Genomic DNA, 21,277 nt, shown 5'->3' on the forward strand with positions numbered 1-21,277 from the left:
GAGACAGGGTTTCTCTGTATAGCCCTGGCTGTCCTGGAACTCACTCTGTAGACCAGGCTGGCCTCGAACTCAGGAATCCGCCTGCCTCTGCCTCCCAAGTGCTAGGATTAAAGGTGTGTGCCACCACTGCTCGGCTGTATTTGTGTTTTTTGTTTTTTGTTTTTTTTTTTAAGTGTCCAAGAATCTAGTGGTTTTTTTCATATAAGACAGATCACACAGTAAGATGCAGACCAATGTGCTTTCCAAATTCTTCCTGTAGTTTTTTTTTTTCCAGTTTATTTTAAACATTTTATGAGTATGAGTATTTTGCCTGCATGTATATATGTGTACTCTGTGTTTCTGGTGCCCATGGAAGTCAGGAGAGCGTATTGCATCCCTGAAACTTGGAGTTCTGGATGGCTGTGAGCTCTGCCATGTGAGTGCTGGGAGTCAGTCCTAGGCCTTTATCCCAGCAGCAGGCGTCCGTAAGCTAGGGCAGCTCTGCAGGGCCTGTTACAGTGAACACTTGGTAAGCTCAGGCTGGCCTTGGATTTAGGGTCTTCCTGCCTCAGTATTCTAAGTGTTGGGATCATTTGGGTGATTACCCAGCTTGTTTATGTTGAGCAATTTTTTAGCAAATATTTCTAAGTTGTTACTGCTTAATAAACACAGTTTGTCTTGTGTAGTTTTTGTTTTGTTTTTCGAGACAGGGTTTCTCTGTGTAGCTCTGGCTGTCCTGGAACTCACGCTGTAGACCAGGCTGGCCTCGAACTCAGAAGTCTACCTGCCTCTGCCTCCCAAGTGCTGGGATTAAAGACTGTCACCACCACCCGGCATGTAGATTTTAAAGTATGTGATAGAAAGCAATAGTGCTACTTTAGTTTTTATATATACTATATTGACAATTGAGACAAACTAATATTCTAAGTCTTAAAATTTTTTCTTTTTCCCCTTTGACTGGGTTTCTCTGTGTAACCTGGCTGTCCACGCCTCTGCCTCCTGACTGCTGGAATAAAGGGGTGCAGCAGCATGCCTAGGTTACTAAGTTGGGTTTTAGGTTCTGTCTTTCTCCTGCTCAGCCCTAGCTGAACTTTCCATTCACTTCTTAGAAACTGTGCACCAGCTCTGGGAAGGTGGTGGCTGATAGACAGCTGGCCTAGGAGGCTCCTGCCTCAGGAGTCTTGCTTTCAGATGTACAGAAATGCCTTCTTTCAAAAGTATCTTTTCTTTTTTTTTTTTTTTTTGTAAAGATTTATTTATTATATGTAAGTACACTGTAGCTGTCTTCAGACATTCCAGAAGAGGGCGCCAGATCTTGTTGCAGATGGTTGTGAGCCACCATGTGGTTGCTGGGATTTGAACTCTGGACCTTCAGAAGAGCAGTCGGGTGCTCTTACCCACTGAGCCATCTCACCAGCCCCAAAAGTATCTTTTCTAGGGCTGGTAGAGACTCTAGCTTCAGAAAGCAGAGATGGATTATTGGTCATATTTGAAGAAGATAGCAGATGGCAAAGGCTATCTTTTGAAATGCACAGTGACCTAAAACTTGCCACGTTTTCTGACCTGTGGGTTTGTGGCTTGATGGAAATGACTACTTGAGTATACTGTCTCATTTCTTATCCTTATTGTTAAAGTTATCTTACCTTTATAATTACTATCATATGTCTGTGTGTTCATGCATGTGTGAGTGTGAGAACAACCTGTGGGAGTCAGTTCTTTCCTAATGACTTTGGAGCTGATGAAATGGAAGTTTTGTATATAGATATGCTTTAGTGAGATGTGAAGAAGGTTTCTTGTGTTATGTGCTATTTCTTTCTCCCCTGTTTGATATTTGGGGGCTTCCTGGGACTGCCTTTTTTTTTTTTTTTTTTTTTTTTTTTTTTTTTTTTTTTTTTTTTTTTTTTTATTTCCTTTTTTTTTTTTTTTTTTTTTTTTTTTTTTTTTTTGGTTTTTCGAGACAGGGTTTCTCTGTGTAGCCCTGGCTGTCCTGGCACTCACTTTGTAGACCAGGCTGGCCTCGAACTCAGAAATCCGCCTGCCTCTGCCTCCCGAGTGCTGGGATTAAAGGCGTGCGCCACCACGCCCGGTGGGACTGCCTTTTATAGATAAATGTTGGGGTACTCTGTACAGTTTACAGTTTGTTCTCTTGGAGTTACCTAAGACTGCTGGTTTAAGCTAGCCTCCCTCATACTTGACTGCCTAAGGAGACGGACGCAGCCCTGTTACAGATCAGAGACTTGCCACTGAGTACTATTGTGCTCATCTCTGCTTATTAAAGCATGTGAACAGTAGCTAGCGTTCTTGTCATCTGGTGTATTTCATGCCTTGAAAATGAAGGCAGTGGGTAGGGTGACACAGGGATCATTTCTGAATCTTGATGGTTAAAGGTGAGTGAATGTTTAATACCTTGAGTTTTGTTACTGTGCTTGTTGCTTTCTTAAATTAAATATAGAAAAGACTTCATTTGTGCATAATATGTATGTAATAGTCACAATGCTGACGTAAAGCTTTCCCTTCTATTCTGAACACTAGGTACGCTCTATGGATGAATTAAATCATGATTTTCAAGCACTTGCTCTGGAAGGGAGAGCTGTGGGCGAGGTAAGTGCGCTGGAGTGGTTGAAAGGGGTGTTCCTAGGGAAGCTTGGGCTTGTCTCTTCATCAGTTGTGTCTGAATCTAGTCTCTAGAATCTGTGCTTGCTTTTCCTTGTTGCCATCCTCACAGTAGGACTAGAACATTGGAGAACTGTGCCAAAACTCTACTGGTGATTTTGTAACCTAGTCCAGTTACTTAAACTGCAAAGCACCAAATATGAACAGTAACAATAAACATGCTAATAAGTTAGCTGTAATATGAGGTGTGCAAACATAACTTATAGTCATCAGGTATTCTCACCTTTACCTCAGTGTTCAGTGGCTAGGTGCTTTCACAGTTGGAGTTTAGATGTGATGTTAATCAGAGCATCTCACTGACCTGTGTTTTTACACTAGTTCTCTTTAAAGCCTCCATTTTGAGTGCAGCTGTTTCTTAGGTTTCTTACTTACAGATAGAGATCTGTTGGTCAGAGCAAATCTAGAAACAAGTTTGGTTTCTTTTTAGCATTTAAAATTTTTTTCTCAATATTTTGAGTTGCTGTTGTTTAGAAGAAGAGTGCAGCTAAAGTACAGCCAACCTCTGAAGATTCTGCTTGTTGCCTGGAGTCAGGTACCAATGACACATACAGCAGACTGTTCAAATGTATTGACTACGGAGGTTCATTAAGAGGCCATTTACTTCTGATTGCCTTTCTGGACAGTGACCCTAGGATTGTCTTTTTTCTTCTGTACATAAAAAGCTCTCCTATCCACTTCAATGTTTTGAAGGTGGGAGGATGACTCTACTTGAGACTTTTCCTGTGTTCCAGCTATTAGATCATATTTGTTTGGTTTAGTGAATGCTATTTGGTCTTCTGGTATTGTGCCGGGTTTGGAAGATCAAGAAGTGATTCAATCCTTCTGCGGAGCTTACACCAAGCCCTCCTGGCTTCTGCTGCTTTGTCCTGAGAGTCTTGCTCATTTTGTTGGAAGATTGTGCTTTGAAGTTTTCTGAATTTTCTTGTGGTCAGAGAGGTCTAGTGTCTGCCTTAACAGATCTTGGGTTCTGAATTTTAGGAAGTGATTTGATCCTTGTGTCTTTGCGTTAACCCTGCCTACCTATGACTATTGGAGCAGCATGTGCTAGTAATTAAACCTCGGGTGTTACAGGACAAAGGGCTTTGTTACTTCATTTGTGAAGTAAGTTTCCAAGAGAAAATTAACATTTATGTTACCCATTAAACATGGAAGATAAACTATACCTGTTATTCTAACCTATTCTTTGTTTAAAGTCCAAATTCTAGAGCTGCGCATGTTAGCTCACACCTTTAATCCCAGGATTGGGAGATTGGGACAGAAGGAGCCTGAGTTCAAGGTCAGCCTGGATATCATAGTTGAATGTATTAGTTAGTTTTCTGTTTTCACAAAAATGGACAAGGGTAACTTAAGGAACAAAAAGTTTATTTGAGCTTCTGGTTCCAGAGGGAGAGGCATGGCCATAGCTCTTGGTAGCAGGAAGCTGAGCGATCACACCTTTTATCTCAGCAAAGAAACACACTTGAAGTGGGGGAGGAGGCTTTACCCTCTCAGAGCCGCCTCATGGACATACTTTCTCCTCTCTCAGCAGTGTCACTAGTTGGAGACCAAGGGTTCATTTATGCTTGAGCCCGTTTGGCACATTTTTAAATTCAAAATACCAGTCTACCAAACAACACACTCGTAAAGCAACGGTGGCAACTACCATTTGTTAACTGGTTTTTAAGGGGATATTAATTACTTTTTATACATTAACTTATCAGCACCCACTGAGGACTCAGTTTGATTGTCCACACAAGGAAAGCTCTTAACTCCCTCCTCAAGCTCAGATGACTTACATAAGTTACCTCTGCAGAGCACAAATAGGGTGGTGAAATCTGGAGTGAGGGAAAGAGGAGGGGCCTGCAGAGCAGCACATCGGTGTCATGACGAAGTTCCAGGCTGCAGCTTCTGCTCAGATGAGGACTTGGTCCCATGCAGCCTGGGAGAACTTCCGCATGTAATGCAGGAGACAGTAGTAGCACATCAGAAGCATAGCAATAGGCTTTTATAGTAAAACTTGAGCTTCGAATCACTTGATTTCTCTTTCCATTTAGCAAGAAAAGATACTCTATTGAAGGGAGTAATATAGTATTTAGGACTACAAACTTTATCTCAAGTGGATTGGGTGGATTTTTAAACTGGTGGGAGTGTGTGTGTGAGATGGGGGGAGGGGTACTTAAGTACCTGAATGTATGGATCCTTACCTGCCAAAGATCATCGGTTCCCTTGAAAGAAACTGATTTCTATTAGTGTTAGGGCTGCTTTACTCTGTTCAAAGACAGGGTTTCTCTGTGTAGCCCTGGCTGTCCTGGAACTCACTCTGTAGACCCGGCTGGCCTCGAACTCAGAGATCCGCCTGCCTCTGCTGGGATCCCAAGTGCTGGGATCAAAGGTGTGCACCACCACTGCCTGGCCTTTGCCATTACTCTTAGCACAGAAGATTTCCAATTTTTTTTTTTTTTTTTTTAGAAATTTTACTAAGAAGTATTTTTTTGTTGTTTTCTTCTCAGAAAGGGTTTCTCTGTTAACAGCACTGGCTGTCTTAGAATTCTGTTTGTACACCAGGCTGTCCTCAGACTCACAGATCCACCTGCTTCTGCCTCCCAAGAGCTGGGATCAAAGGTCTGCACCACGACTGCCTGGCAGGAAGTTATTACTTAAAATACCACACTTAGATGTTTGCTGGTTGTCTGAAGAGAAGCTGTTTTTGCTTGAAAAAAAATTTTTTTTTGTTGCTTTTGCTATGTGTGTATGGATGTTTTGCCTATGTGTGTATGTGTGTGCACCAGTGCGCACTACACAACTGCTTGGTACCTGTAGAGGCCAGGAGGAAGGGGTCAGGTACCCTTGAACTGGAGTTATTATAGTATTATAGTGTGTTATGGGTTTTCATGTGGGTTCTAAGATTTGAAGCTGGGTACTCTGGAAGAGCAGCTACTGCTCTTAACTGCTGAACCAGCTCTCCAGCCCCTGAAGTACAGCTGTTTTAAGCTGAAGGGGTCCCTTTCTCCTTGTGTAGAGTGTGAGTTAAAGTAGTTCCCATGTGTTTTACTGGCTCCTTAATTTAAGAGTCCTCAAAAGTTTAAAGACACTTCCTGAGCAACTTTGTGTTGGTGTGGGCTCAGAGTATTTTTGTATTAATGGGAACTGTTATTTTCTCTTGTGGTTACCCAGACCAAATGGCTGGCAGTAATAAAATAAAGGAGGAATTCTCATTCATTCATTCATATTTTTATTTTATGTGTATGGGTGTTTTGCCTTCTTTCTAGTCCAGAATTATTTATTTTAGCTCTGTTTTTTTGTTTTTTGTTTTTTGTTTTTTGTTTTTGGCTTTTTGAGACAGGGTTTCTCTGTGTAGCCCTGGCTGTCTTGGAACTCATTCTGTAGACCAGGCTGGTCTCGAACTTGGGATTAAAGGTGTGCGCCACCACGCCCGACTCAGAGGTTTTTTTAATGCAGACAAAAAGCAGACAATGAAAGTGGCATAGGGGAAGAGGCCCTGGTGACAGAGACCCCACAGGAACATGCCTCCAGTGTCTGCCTCCGCCCTATTCTCTAAAATGTTATCTTTTCATTCATGATACCAGTCTCTGGAGGTGCCTTAATGTACCCAGAATGCCCTCTATTTGGTCCTTGGTCTACTCTGAATTCAGTCAGGTTGACACTCAGTTCATCTGTCATGTTGACATTAGTTCTTTAAACTTCCTACCTTGGTTTCCCTATGGTCTCTCTGCTTTCTGGGTAGAAGAGTAGTTGGGACATGACTGCCTAGGTATTTGTGAAAAATAAAGAAACTGTGAGAATCGTTGGTAAAAAGATCCCTTAATCTTTGTTTTTCCTGTTGTTCTTTATTTGTGGTCTTAAAATTTTATTTATTTTTGGGTAGAGTCTTTGTTTTGTTTTTGAGACGGGGTTTCTCTGTGTCTTGGAACTCACTCTGTAGACCAGGCTGGTCTTGAGCTAAGAAGAGATCTGCCTGCTGCTCCCTTCTGAGTGCTTTAAGGCCTGTGCTACTGTAGTAGGCTTGAGATAGTCTCATTCTTCTGGAACTCACTACGTTTCCCAGGCTGACTTTAAAATGATAGCAGTTCTCTTACCTCCACTAACCAAGGACTGGTCTTCCGAGCATGAGCTACCTGAAGTTTTCTAATCTATAGAACAGGTGACTAGTTTTCTTTTTAGGATGTTGGTGATGGAAATAGGTTCTTATGTAGCTTAGGCTGTAGGTGATATGTAGGTGACCTTGAACTCATTGGCATCGACAATTACACTGAGTTAAGATTCCATAATATTTTATATATCTAGAATAGTTTAATAGTGTAGGCTACCATCTCATTTCTGGATTAAACGATGCATTTAGGGAGGTAGCTCTTCATCCTTTAGAAAAATAATTACCCTTGGTGATTGTTTGTTTGTTTGTTTTTTTGGTTTTTCAAGACAGAGTTTCTCTTTATAGCCCTGGCTGTTCTAGAACTCACCTTGTAGACCAGGCTAGCCTCAAACTCAGAAATTTGCCTGCCTCTGCCTCCCAAGTACTAGGATTAAAGGCATGTGCCATCATTGCCCGCCGGTGATAGCTTTTTTTTTTTTTTTTTTTAAAGATTTATTTATTTATTATATGTAAGTGCACTGTAGCTGTCTTCAGACACTCCAGAAGAGAGCACCACATTTCGTTACAGGTGGTTGTGAGCCACCATGTGGTTGCTGGGATTTGAACTCAGGAACTTTGGAAGAGCAGTCGGCGCTCTTAACCACTGAGCCATCTCACCAGTCCGGGTGATAGGTTTTAAATATGATTGAGTAATTACTGTAGAGATGGTTCATTGGTTAAGAGCTCTGGTTGTTCCAGAGACACAGGTTCAGTTCCCAGCACTCACATGGCTGCTTACAGTTACAACCACCTGTAACTCAGTTCTAGGGTATCTGAAACTCTCACATGGAATACATGAAAGCAGAAATGCCAAAGCACATAAAATAAAAATAAATCGTGAAAAAAAAATGAGGTTGAGAAAATATTCTCTCCTGTATGGAGTGATAAAATCCTTCTCTATTCACCAGAGGTAGACTTTAAATGATGATTGCAGATACCAGAAATTAAAAAAGGAATAATAGTATCTCTTATGTGAGATAGCAGGTTTGGGGGACAGGGTCTCACTATGTAGTCCTGTGTGTCCTCTGCCCCCTGAGTGCTGGGATTAAAAGCAGGTACCACCACATAGACTTAGAGGAGGGAGTGATTTGATAGTGATCCAGGAAACTGCTTACTCAGAGAAAGTAAAACTTGGTTGTTTAGAACCAGCACAGAGTCCAGGGCCCTTAGCCAGTGTTTGTATCTGTGCTTCAAACATTTATCTTTGGACTTTGCTTCTTTCTATCGCTAAGAGATGTTGAGTAAGAGTTTGGTTTCTAGGACTCTCCCATGTCAGATTGCTGGAGTTTGATCTTATGTAGAAAAAGAATGGTTAGTTAGTCTTTTTGGAGGAGAGAGGAAAAGAGAAATATACCAAAGGACATTTAAGAGTGGTTTGTTATTCTAGAACTTTTTATTGGACACCCCTCCCCCCACAACCCCCCACATCCCAGGACACCCTACAATAGGGTTTCTTGTATTTCAGGCTGGCTTCAACAAAGTGTGACCTTGAACAGCCCAACAAGTTCTTATGGGTATAGCTGTATGCCTGCATGAGCTTATATGCACTGTGTGCATGCAGGAAGGAGGTCATGGAAGTTGAGGGTGTCAAGCTAACATGTTGTGGTGGGAACCAAACCCAGGTAGGTCATCTGCCAGAACATTAAGTGTTCTTCATTGCCGAGTCATCCTTTCTAGTCCCAACCTCTGATCCTACTGCTTTCATCTCCAGAGCACTAGAATGATAGGTGTGTACCACTATACTGTTTGTGTGATGCTAGGCTGCATATATGCTAATGTATGTAACTGCCAACTGAGTTACAGTCCTAGCCCTTCCTTGGGGTCTTCTAAGTTGACCCCTTCACCTTTCAACAGCTGATTGGAAATGTCCATTGGGATACATGGGTTGGGTTGGAAGCAAAGTGGGAATGGTTCAATATGTTAAATTGTTTTCCATTATGGTTGACATTGTCCTGTTGGAATAGAAAGGTGTGGTGGCAGCCCCCCCTGCCCCCATTTTGGCCTTTTGAGGCAGTTTCTCTGTTAGCTCTTGTTATTCTGGAACTCAACTTTGTAGACCAGTCTAGCCTTGAACTCAGCGATCCACCCACCCCCACCTCCCGAGCGTGCCACTACTGCCCAGTTTCGAATTATAAAGTATTGATCAGCTAAAATGGTTCGTGAATCACATTTCTGAAGGGGACAGCTATTGAAGTTGGCAATTCCTTTTAAGTAGAAGTACACAAAAACCAGTTCATTCAGTTGACTACAAAATTGATTGTTGGAAAGGAGACATGTTGTTGCTTAGGCAAGTCCAGTAAGCCTCTGCTCTCTCTGTGCTAATACATTTCTACCTTTCATGCTTCTCTTTTGGCTAAAATGTTAGCTTTAAAAAAGAGAGAGAGGCTGGGAATAGTGTTGCACAGTTCCAGCAGTCAGGAGTTCAGACAGCTAGTAATGTAATGTAGCAAGGTCTCAAAGGGCAGTGTCTTTCAGTGTAGCCTAGGCTCGCTCGCCTTTTAACTCACAGCAATATATCTGCCTTTATGGTGGGATTAAATGTGTGTCCCATTAAGACAGGCTCTTAGTTATTATTTTGGGGGGGAATGCATATTCATACACTTGATTCGAGAGTAAACCAACTAAACATTTACAACAGTAAATGGCAGCCTCCAATACCGTATTTATAATGATACCATCAACAGCATTATCTGTGACTCTTCCTTTTGTTTTGCTTTGTTGTTTGAAATAAGTCTTCACTATGTAGTCTAGGCTGACCTTGAACTTGTGTTCTTTTCTATTTTGCTTGGACAATGCTGAGTTTATAGGTATGTGCACTGTGTCTGACTTCTATCCCCAGATCCACCCTTCCTTTACCTGACTTGTGTAACCACACGTCCTCCACCCCCCTCCTCCCCTTCTTTTTTAAAGATGAGGAAAGGAAGACCAACTAAGGTTGTAAGGGTCAATACTGCATAGATTCATTCCATTTTATTGGGCACAGAAAAAGAAATCTGTTGAACAAATACATTTTATTTTGGCTATGTATATCACTTCATAGACCTGATTTTCATGATGGTCCTGTGCTGTTAGGGTGCTTTTAAAAAACAGATAAGCAGCAGAGACTGATGTGATCATGTTCCAGCTGTTCAAACCCAGATACATCACTCTCAGTTCTTTATGTGGAGTCTTATTCTTTCAAATTTTAGCTTGTAGTTTGTGCTCGCTCCTCCATGAAGCTCTCCTGCTGTCTCACCTACTAGAAGCCATAGAATGAGTTCAGCTTTCAGGGGATTTCTCCTGTCCTTAGGCCCTATACTTGTCATCTAGAATTCCAGTTTGGTTCAGTAAACAGCTACAGCACTTAGATGCCTTTCCTGCCCCCAGGGTTGTGAAGATGTGGGGAAGAGGATGAATAACAACAAAACTGAAAATCTGCCTCTCTTGCAGATAGTTAGGGCAGAAGCTTTTCAGCACAGGTACCTGTGATCAACATTGCTGCTGCCCTAAAAGCTGAGTCTGATATGGAGACACTCTGTTTTTGAGCCAGAGATCTACTGTGGAGCCCTGGCTGGCCTCACAGCTGCACCCGTATTGCCTCTGCCTCATCAGTCCTGGGGAACTGTAGCTACACCCTGTCACATGCCGCCAGGACAGTTGTCATCAGATTCTTGTAGTACAAGGTTAAGAGGCTGCTTTTTTGTATCATCTATTTTATGTATGTAGCGGACATCATGGTATTTACAGAGTTGGTTTACTTGTACTCTGTTGCTTGCTCAGGTGTGCATTAAACTATGGTGTGTGTAATTGTTTCTTTGTTTGCTGTCTTTCTCTCTCTCTCTCTCTCTTTTTTTTCCCCTTATTCTTTTTTAATTTTGAGACAGGGTCTCACTGTGTAGTCCTGGCTAATCTGGAACTCATAGAGATCTGCTTGCCTTTGCCTTCCAAGTTGCTGGGATTAAGGGTGTCTGCTACTGTGCTGTAAGGAACCAGAGAACATCAAACTTACTTCACTGATTTTTGATTTGGTTCTCATAGCACATAGAGACACATAGAGAAAGTCTTTTCTGTTGATACCCCTGTGTAGAGCTAGTCCTTTACGAGGATGCATGAAAAGGGCACAGAGACAGCCCCCTGGCTAGAGGCAACCGGCAGTGTGGATGGGTTGCATGTCATATTCTTCACCTCTTAGTTATTTGCGTGGAGTTTCAGGATCTAGAGGTGTTGGTTGTAGAATGTTCCAAACTGTCTATTCCTGAACTTTGTGTTAAGGGGTCCCAGGTAGGTCTTTGTATACCAGGGTCTCCAGAGAGATTGTGTTGCTTTTTTTTTTTTTTTTTGGTTTTTTGAGATAGGGTTTCTCTGTATAGCCCTGGCTGTTCTGGAACTCACTTTGTAGACCAGGCTGACCTCGAACTCAGAAATCCTCCTGCCTCTGCCTCCCGAGTGCTGGGATTAAAGGTGTGCGCCACCACGCCCGTCTTTGTGTTGCTTTTGATACAGGCCCATTTAAACAAGAATATGATTGGAACACATATCATTCATGCATCAAAAAGCATGCGACTTCATTAGTAGGTAACTTGACAGACAACACAGTTGCATTTTTTTGTGTGTTTCTTCCTGCCACTTTTCTGGACTGATTGTCCAGTGTTATGAAGATAGTTACTTTTGTCCCTGTCCCAGTAATTTGAAGTGGGAACATGTAAAGAATGTGCTCAGTGGACTCGGGTGCTTAGCGGAGAGACTGAGAGGTCGGTGTGTTACTTGTTTTTAGGTTAATTTATCCAAAGTGACAGGAAATTAAGGTGCTCTCTGTGTCCGGATGTCTCTGAAGGACTTGTTTCATGAAAGCAATGTGTCTTTCCAGTCTGTTTCAGAAGCTGCTCCTGATGGCTATATGGCAAAGTGTAGGCATTGTCAAAGAGCAGCCTGCAGCTCTCACTGATGGGTGTCCTAACAGGCACCAGTTCTTCGTATCTCCAGTCTCCTCTAAATCACACCTTTTGGTTTCTCAGTAGTTCGTAGTGAATCTTCAGGGCACCTTACTATCTTCTGGATGGATGAAACATAAGCTATTTGCATCCTGTTTTCATTTGCCCCTTGTGCCTCAGTTGACTCTATAGAATAGATTTTCATTTAAAACAGCTTAAGTGATGAATTGGCTTCTGTGGCTGCATTCTTGTTCATTATGATGGGTTTTGATTCTTAGTTTGTAATTACAGTACAAGAGTAGGAGAGATGGCACAGTGGTTAAGAACATATATTCTTGCAGAGGACCTGGGTTTAATTCCCGATATCCACATGGTGGCCATCCACACGTAGCTCCATTTCTAGGATTCGGACCCGAAGGCACCAAACACTCACATGTTACACACCCAAAGCACTCACATAAAATGAATAAATCTTTAAAAAAAAAAAAAGAAAAAGAAATTACAAAAGCCAAAACTTGCCAACAACAACAAAAACAACAACCAGAAAAATCAAATCCCAAAGCTTGCTTGGAGGGCTAGGGATGTAGCTCAGGTAGAGGGCTTGCCTACAAGGCCCAGGTCCCAGCTGCTGGTGTATCACAGTAAGCAGACTGAGTCAGTAAAGCAGTGGTGAAGCTGAAAGGGGTCTCAGAGCCCGAGCCTTCTCCTGGGGCTCCACACTTTAGGTACCCAGCCTCTAACTCCATTTCAAACAAACACTTCTTTAGTTACTGTTGTGTGTGCATGCAGATCTTTGACTGGGGCCATTCCAGAGTTCAGTTCCCAGTCAGGGCTATGTAGAGATAGCCTTGTCTCTTCTCCCCCACTCACAAAACAAAACAAAAACACCAAGAACCAAAAAGACCCCACCAAAAGTGGGTTTCTCACTATAGAATGAACCCGTGTTAGCCTTGCAGTCTAGCTTCAGTATCCTGGGTGCTAGGATTATAAAAATGCATTTGCTGACCATAGACAGAAAAATCAGCAGTGGATGTTTAGATTCAGGACAGAAAGACTAAAATGACTTTATCTTGGCTAGTGATTGGTGGGTTTCACTGCAGCGGTGAAACTAGTGTTGAAAGGCATTAATCCTGCTCTTATAACCCAGAATAACACAAAATCATTCATTCAGGGCCTGGAGAGATGGCTCAGGGTTTAGTGCTACTCCAGAGCTGCCTGTGACTCCAAGGCTGGAGGAGCTCTTCTACCCCCCTCACTCCCCCCTCCGCCCCCCCCATACACACACAATAAAGATGATTAAATTCAGGGCTTTCCAGGCTTGGCAAGTACTCCAGCAACTGGTATCTTTCTTATCTTTAAAAAATTAATTTTATGTGTATATGGGTAGGCATGTGGAGGTCAGAGAACAATACAGGTTCTGGGGATGATCTCAGGCCATTAGACAAGTGCCTTTACCTGGTGATTCATCTCACTGGCCTAGCTCGGAGATTTGATTCAAAACGGAACAATGTATAAAGAGAAGCAGTCTTCATTACATTTGAGGGAGGGAGAGGAGAGAGGAGGGGCTAGGACAAAGACTCCTGAATGAGTATGTGTGTTGAGAAAGGATTTTATTTGTAACCTAGGCTTGTAGTAATCCTACATTAATTAGTCTTCGGGTGCTAGGATTACATGCATATTCACCACAATGCGAGATTGAAGAACTTTTGTTGTTCAGATGAATTATTGGGGGGGGGGTTGGCTTGGTTGGCCCTGGGTTCATTCTTACTCTTCTTGTGACAGTTAATGGGTGACTCAGGTTTTACTATTATTACTATTTTTTATACTTTAAAAAAAAAGTTTGTTTCTTTTCTTAGACAGTGGCTTACATCTCTAACAGTGATGACAGCATCAGTAGAGGGCATGGCATTGTGGACATTTCTTGAATTGTCTCATTTGCTTTACAACAGTTTGGTATTAGGGGGGGCACCAGCTAAATTGGAGGGATTTTTGAGAACAGATTTCTGGAAATACTTTTGTTTTCAGGAACTTGTGAATTACCATAGTCACCATCATAGTTCAAATTGCAGTCTCAAAGAGACCTTTTTCTGACTTAAATGTCAGCTTCCAAGATTTAAAGAATCTACTTATTTATTTATTTATTTATTTATTTATTGTTTCTTGAGTCTAACTAGGTGCTTAAACGTTTAATCATTTCAGGTAAAACTAGGAACTTGGAAATTTGAGTAGCCAGATAACATGATGAAACGTGATCATGCTTGTGAGTTTGTAAGCAAGGGATTGTGTTTTACAAGCCAAATTTCTGCAGGGAATGGTATGGACGGGAGAGAAGAGAAGAGAGAATAGTGGGTACAGAGGGAGGGAGAAAGGAGAGAGGTGGGGCGCTATCTGTGATATGTTTTACAAGTGTAAGCAGTTAGGTAACACTTGAGCATAGGATAGTAGAAAGTGCACAGTTATTTTGGGGAGGGTGTGATTGGGTTTTGAGACATGGTTTTTCTTGTAGCCTTGGTTATCCTGGAACTAACTTACTCAGTAGAGCAGTGGCTCTGTCTGCATCTGCCTTGTAAGTGCTGGGGTTAAAGGTGTGTGACATGACTGCCTGGCCTTGCCCATTTGCCTTTTTTTTTTTTTTTTTCCCAGACAGGGTTTCTCTGTGTAGCCCTGGCTGTCCTGGAACTCACTTTGTAGACCAGGCTGGCCTCGAACTCAGAAATCCACCTGCCTCTGCCTCCCAAGTGCTGGGATTAAAGGCGTGCACCACCACTGCCCGGCGCCCATTTGCTTTTAAGGCCAGCCGAGAAACTCATGAATACTTCCCTAGGCAAACCTTAGTATTGGCGTGGTCATACCCGCTGATCCTCAGTTAGAACTTCCCTAGGCTCCACAGAACTAGGGTCGTGGTTCCTGGGGAGTTTGGTTGGCTAGCGATTTTTACTACAGTTGTCTGAATGGCACGGTGCTAGCTTTGCTGGCAGAGTACATGGGCTGCCTTGGATTGGGGAAATCCCACCCTCTGGTAGAGTAGCTCTTCATTCTAAGCGGTATTGGGTTATTTCAGTTGATGTCTATGAAAGACTATTTGTAACGTGAGATAAGGAGACAGATGTAAAGCCACATGTGGCATTCAGAGAGTTAGACACCTTAGAGGTTTTGTGTGTTAAAGGTTCCTTAATAAGGAATATAAGATAACTGTGTGGGGTTCTTGGTTTTAAGTAGTTGTTTCTGGTGTTTTTGGTTTTGAGACAGTTCTTTACTAGCTTACATTTAGCTTGGAACTTAAAATGTAGAATGAACTGGCTTGTAGTAAGTTTGTGATAGTTCTCCTGCTCTCACTTGAGATTCCAGGAGATGTAGGCACACTCTATTGAGTATAACTTCTTGCAGAGTCTTTTTTGCTAGCTAGACTCAGGAAACAACAAAAGTTGTCGGATCACCTGTAGACCAGCGCTTGTGTCTTGCTCTCGGCGATCACCATGCTTGGTTATAGATGAAGTCAGTTTTGAGAAGCTGCTTGCTATTAGCATTGGAGATGGGGAAGTTGCTGAGCTGATGATTTCAGAGTTTGTTTAAGTTGACTGTCATTGGTGTGGACCTGTTTGTGTAGCATGTGCTCTTTTCCAGGTGCCATCGGATTAGTACAGTCTGACCAAGTCGTAGTCCTTAGCACTTTTTTTTTTTTTTAAAGAATTGTCAGATCTTAATCCTTTATAGCTTAGTTTTCCTTTAAAGTGAATGTTGGAAAGCGAGCTGTAATTTGTTGCCTTTTGGCTGTAATTTCAGTGCTTGAAAACAGAAGCAGGAGGATTGCCTAGAGTTGTAAATCAGCTTGGGTTACTTAGTGAGTTCTCAGCAGGCCTGACTTTATCTGCCTCACAAAGAAAAGAAAGTATGCTGGCTGGTAGTGCCCTGAGCCTCTGCATCGCACACACGCACACACACGTGTGTGTGTGTGTGTGTGTGTGTGTGTGTGTGTGTGTGTGATCTCAGATAAATTAAGGCTGGTTGCATTTAAATTTGTAGTGATTGAAGTTAGGTCTGGCTGAAGTGAAAATTTGTCAACTGCATGTTTGTGGCAATTGGTTGGCTTTGTGGGGATGCCATACCTCATGCTGTGAATAGAATTACCCCCAGAGGTGTGTTTGCTGAGTTTAAACGTCTCTTGAATCTTTATCTTGTTTTGTAATAAAGTTGCTACCTAGCTCTGAAGGTAGATATCCTTACTTTTGTTGACTGACTATAAAGCTGAAAGTGTTAACACTGCTGCCCCTCAGCTTCAGGGAAGGCTACTTATTTTGAATGTGGAAGGGTTTTAAGCCAGTGTACGGGAGAACATGAAGTGGACAGAACTAATTAACTACTTTTTCCTAAGTCAAAATCAATGTACTTTCAGTAATGGAAGTGGGATGAGAAGTGCGGGTATTGTTGTTCTTGTTGCTTTGGTGTTTTGGCTTTTCAAGACAGGGTTTCTCTGTATAACCCTGCCTCTTGCCTTCCAATTGCTGAGATTAAAGGTGTGGACCACCACCCATGGCGACGTTCTTCTTAAAACAAAACACAAGAGTTGAAAATACACACTTCCACATAGTTGTGATTGGATCCACTGTATAACAGATCCAGACAGCTCAGAAGGCCATTGTTTATGTCTTACAACTTCATAAGGTCTCATGAGCTTCATGCATGATTTCTACCAGTGCTGAGTGTATGCTCAACTTTATCTGAGAAGAGTCTTCTTTCAAATTCATGGGGTTGATATCAGGATTCAGGCCTTCAGACTCTTAGAATGAGGACTTCAATTCCTAGTGTATTGTTGGGTAGAGATCTTTCTTGATCTCTTGCCTGGTGGGCCTTGCCAGGTGGGCCACTTTCTGGTACAGTTCACAGCATAGCAGCTGTCTAAAGTGAGCAAGCCGGGCAGTGGTGGTAGTAAGGGCAAATAGAAGTAGTTCGTGGCAATGTAGATGTTGTGACCCCACAGCACCCCACCATCAAGATGCTCTTCTTTATAGAACGCTGGGACTAGGTCATTGGAGTCATTGGAAAGCCCTGCTGCTTTCCACCATTGAGTACAAACACTAGATTTTATAGTAAAGGGAGCTAGTAAAGGGAGCAAGGCTAGGTTCTGTGTGAACTCGGAGATACTAAAGGACTTAACTAAGCTTGCTTTTGACTTTGCCCAGATCCCTTGGTTCAGGGATTGCCTTCCTGTTTACTGAGCACCCAAGCAACTCACTCTTTGTACCCTGCCTGGCCCCAATCAGCATGCTGCACTCTGCTCTCCCACCTTGTTTTATCTCTTGGGAACTTGCCCAAATAGTGTCTGCTGTTCTCATTGATAACAGTTAGCTGACCTCCACCTCATCTGTATAAGGAGCTCTAGCACTGTGGGGGTTACCTCTAACATCTGTTTAGTATTTGTTTTCTATTTTTAGTAGCAGGAGAACTGGGTGACTCTTGGTGAGCTAGGAACATATTTTTGATGTGTTTCTTTGAGGCTTGATGCATGTTACTAATAGAAAGTTGACTCTTCACCTTAACTTTCTTAATATTTGTTTCATTGTTTATTTGTGTGTGTGTGTGTGTGTGTGTGTGTGTGTGTGTGTGTGAAGGACAGCATATGGACTTGGCTCTCTATGTAGGTTTCAGGGATGAACTCAAGTAGTCAGGTTTGGAGGCAAGCACCTTTGCCCTCTAGGACATCTCATCAGCTCTAAAAATCTCCATTTTAGAAACGTGCCTCATGTTTACTGCTTCCCTTTTGAAGGTGTGTCTTGCTGCTGCTCTCATCTGCTTGCCTGCACTTGGCTACTTTGCATGTTATGACAACCTAATAGACTGTAGTAAACAATGCCAGAATCCCACAAGTCCCCTTTGCCCCCTTGAGCTCAAAGATTGCAACTTGATAAATTATAGCACGACTGTTTATATGTTGAATCTGGTACTTGTCCAGGCTATTCTTGAATTATGTGAAGAAGGATAAAGGTTGGGGAAAAAAACCACAACAGCATAGGACTGGTTTTAATTACTTTTGCTCTTTACACCATTTCACAGAGCATAAAATTAACCAGTAAGAGATGTGGACTCTTGTACTAATATTGTTGCTCCTTTTAGTATGCATAGAGGGTCCTAAGTTGGGACTACTATTTGGTCTCACCCTCTTCAAAATAAGAATGAGAATGTTGTTATTTAAAAGTAGAATGTTGGGAAAGAGCTAGTGAGTAAGGAAGTTTTATGGAGTCTTTGGATAGGCGGTTTACAAGATGAAAAGTGAAAACAGGAGTTCTTTTTAGTTTATTTTATGTGTATTGGTATTTTGTCTGCATATGGGATTGTAGTGACAGACAGCTGTGAGCTGCCATGTGGGAACAGGAGTTTGTTTATGTGTGTGAGTGATTTGCCCACATGTGTGTCTGCAGCTTGGCACCTGTGGAGGTTAGAGGAGAACACTAGATCTCCCAGAACTGGAGTTATAGACACTTATAAATGGCCAAGTGGTTTCTGGGAATCAAACCCAGGTCCTCTGGGAGCTCACCTAGTGATTGTAACAGTTGAGCCATTTTTCTAGCACCCAGAAGTTTTTTGTTTTTTGTTTTTAAATTGACCCTTGTATATTAATAATTCTCAGTATCTCTTCTGGAATTTGACCATGATTTTGCTAATGTCTGATGCCACTGAATACATTTCCAAGAAGCTGTTTGGTGGATATTGATGCTTCTGAGGAGAATTGCCACTGAAAAACAGGTTTGGCATCAGAAGAAAGAGGAGACGACCCAGGGCAAATCAGAATTATCTAGTCCTGTGATTTCTGGCTCTTTGCTTAGCTTTATTCGGTCAGCCTGTTTCTCCCTCTCTTTTTACCTCTTCCTCTCAACCCACTCTAGTTAACAGACCCCAAAACATCAAGGAAGACTTGGTTGATGCTTTGATTTAATTGCCTATCTTTGAGGCAGCTTGGCACTTGCATAATTCAATGACAGACCAAAGTCTTTTTGTTGGGATCTATTTGAAAAAGGTAGCAAACATCTTGGGTTTGTGTAGGAACCTATGCTCTGGAATAGTTTGGGACTTTTTGAGGATATGGTAACACTAGGCCGAGATGGCAGTTGTGAGGCTGGAGAGCTGGGGTTTGGTTTAGACAGCTTTGATTTCTTTATTATGCTCAGATGTAGTAGCTAAATAAGTTGGAAAGTTAAACCTGTCCAGGAGGAGAGCAGATCTCTTGGGCTTTCTGGTGTTTTATCAGAAAGCTAGAATTCCATTTCTGGTATTACATAAGTTCAGAATTAGTGATTACACAGTATCTTAAACTTCTGAAATCCTGTCTGAGGAATAGTAGTTATTAAAAAACAACAACTAGAGGAAACAAGAGGGAGACGGTTTATTAAAGTTGATGAGCACACCAAGAATTATGGCAGTCTTCAGGAACTTTCCTCTGTAACTACAACCACTGTTTCTTTGAAGTTACTTTAATGATATTGTCAAGTATTATTAAACCTAACAGAGGTCAGGAAATTTGATTTTCCTTCTGAAAGTAGATGACTGTTTTTTTTTTTTTCTCTTAAAATCTTAGAAAAGGTGGATGTGGTGCAGAGTTAAGAGAAGTGGTGTCTAATATTCTGTAGCTGGGGCTCATAACTGTGTTTGTGCTCCTGCTTGAGTAACTGTGTGCTCAGTCAGTGCTTGTGCAGACAGTGTTGACTGTGGTAGGTACTCTCGCAGCTAGAGCCCTCGGAGCAAGCAGTTAGCTGTAATAGGGCAATGTTTGTACTCTTACCTCCTCAAAAATCTTCACAACAATTAAGTGAACAATTTTAGATATTGATGATTAGTGTCCCCTTGCTTTAGGCCTTTCTGTGTCTTTTACCAAAGAAGAATAGTGTTCTGATCATAGCTATGTAGCCAAAACACTTTGATTGAGACCCTCAGGGTCCTTGAGCATCTTCAGTACCCTTGTCTAAAGAAAGTGTTGACTGCTGTACTCTCATCCTTTATGAATTCTTTAAAAGCATCTATTATTTTTAATTTGCAGCAGCTCTTGCCAGGTAAAAAGTTTTGGGAAACAGATGAATCCAGCAAAGATGGACCAAAAGGAATATTCCTGGGTGATCAATGGCGAGACAGTGCCTGGGGAACATCAGGTAATCTAGCTCTAGCCTCTCTACTGTGATTTATGCCTGTCTTAGAGCTCCCTTCCTCAGCACTTGGCCAAGTCATGAATTTCAGATCAGTGGCAGAAGCACGCCGAGCAAATGTCCTGTCCTATAGTAGTATAATTGCCACTAAGGAGCTTAGATGATGTAATATATTAAAAATAATTACACAAAATCAAATCTTCAATATTTTCTCAAGTGCTAGTCAAGAAGAAGGGACTCATTTGAAGTGATCATGATTTTAGCTGCGTTTCCCTCTGTGCTGCTGTCAGCTTGCCTGGAATTGGAAAATCCAAGCCCATACTTTGAACTTCATGATTCTTTTTTTTTTTTTTTTTTCCTTTTTTCTTTTTCTCTTGATGTTTTATGCTATATATGCAGTAGTTATCTTTAAATGTGCCTGAGGTCAAATGAACTCACCCGGCACAGACATTCTTGTGATAGACTGCCACTGAAGAGGGCTGGGGAGAGCTGGTAGAGGCAGACACCAACAGCAGAAAGAAGCCACAGCTTCTAGGGATGGGGAAAACAGAAAACCCAACACTGGAGAAACTGTATTCAGGACAGTGCAAACTGGAGTCCTCAGAAAGATTTGTTGTGTGCCCCCCCCCCCCCAAAGAAAAAAAGAACAAAAGAATTTCTGCAACTTGAAAGAGGTGACCATTGACTTTTCTACCTAGCAATGTGAACTGCTGTACTCCCCTGCTGTCCTAGATAGAGGAGGGGTATGTTCTGTGTATTTAGCCTATGTAGAATACCAGTGCTTATTGAAAGACCCAAGGGGAGACCTTGGCTCAGCCGACCATGGTGGGTCTCCTGATTCCCAGACATTGGTTTATCACGAGACATCACTCATAATTTGTTTGGGCTTCTGGCTGCACTGTGTCACACTTGTGTATCTTTTTTGTAGATCATTCAGTTTCCCAGCCAATCATGGTGCAGAGAAGACCTGGTCAGAGTTTCCATGTGAACAGTGAGGTCAATTCTGTACTGTCCCCACGATCGGAGAGTGGGGGACTAGGCGTTAGCATGGTGGAGTATGTGTTGAGCTCATCCCCGGGCGATTCCTGTCTAAGAAAAGGAGGATTTGTAAGTTGGCTTGAGGAACTCGTTCCTATCTCTTTCTTCCCCCTTCCCCCAAAGCAAATGTGCCTGTTGAGTTTCCTAGGTGTTCGCAGTGTTCGAGGGTGTTTTAGAACACTCCCATTGTAGCATACAGAGAGCTCACCAAGCATGACAGGAGAGGCAAACTGCACTTCAAAGCTGGAAAAGTCAGGGTGTGGGTTTTTGTGGGCGGCAGGGAGCGGAGGGCTAGGTGAGGAAGCACTACAATCAAAGTCTCAGTTAACCAGAAGGCATTCTTCACTAAAACAGAAAGCTCCAGAGAGAAGGACTCTCTTTACAAAGAAAGGAGAAGTTGGGTTATCAGCACGAGG

At 42.2% G+C, this 21,277-nt stretch overlaps 1 protein-coding gene across 20 annotated transcripts in view; it reads left to right on the forward strand.

Annotated features, from left to right (window-relative positions):
• The window catches only part of Pum1 (pumilio RNA binding family member 1), a 114,813-nt gene that overhangs the window by 33,894 nt on the left and 59,642 nt on the right, over window positions 1-21,277 (forward strand). For 13 of the 20 annotated variants that reach the window (XM_021161058.1, XM_021161048.2, XM_021161060.2 and 10 more), the window contains 3 exons: window positions 2,512-2,580; window positions 19,721-19,829; window positions 20,752-20,930. In XM_021161058.1, the coding sequence (XP_021016717.1) occupies window positions 2,512-2,580; window positions 19,721-19,829; window positions 20,752-20,930 (357 nt within the window). The remainder of the gene's footprint in view (window positions 1-2,511; window positions 2,581-19,720; window positions 19,830-20,751; window positions 20,931-21,277) is intronic. The other 7 variants (XM_029476308.1, XM_021161062.2, XM_029476309.1 and 4 more) reach the window with 2 other exon arrangements.

This window comes from Mus caroli, chromosome 4, assembly GCF_900094665.2.
Source record: "Mus caroli chromosome 4, CAROLI_EIJ_v1.1, whole genome shotgun sequence".
In the NCBI taxonomy this organism is placed as follows: Eukaryota; Metazoa; Chordata; class Mammalia; order Rodentia; family Muridae; genus Mus; species Mus caroli.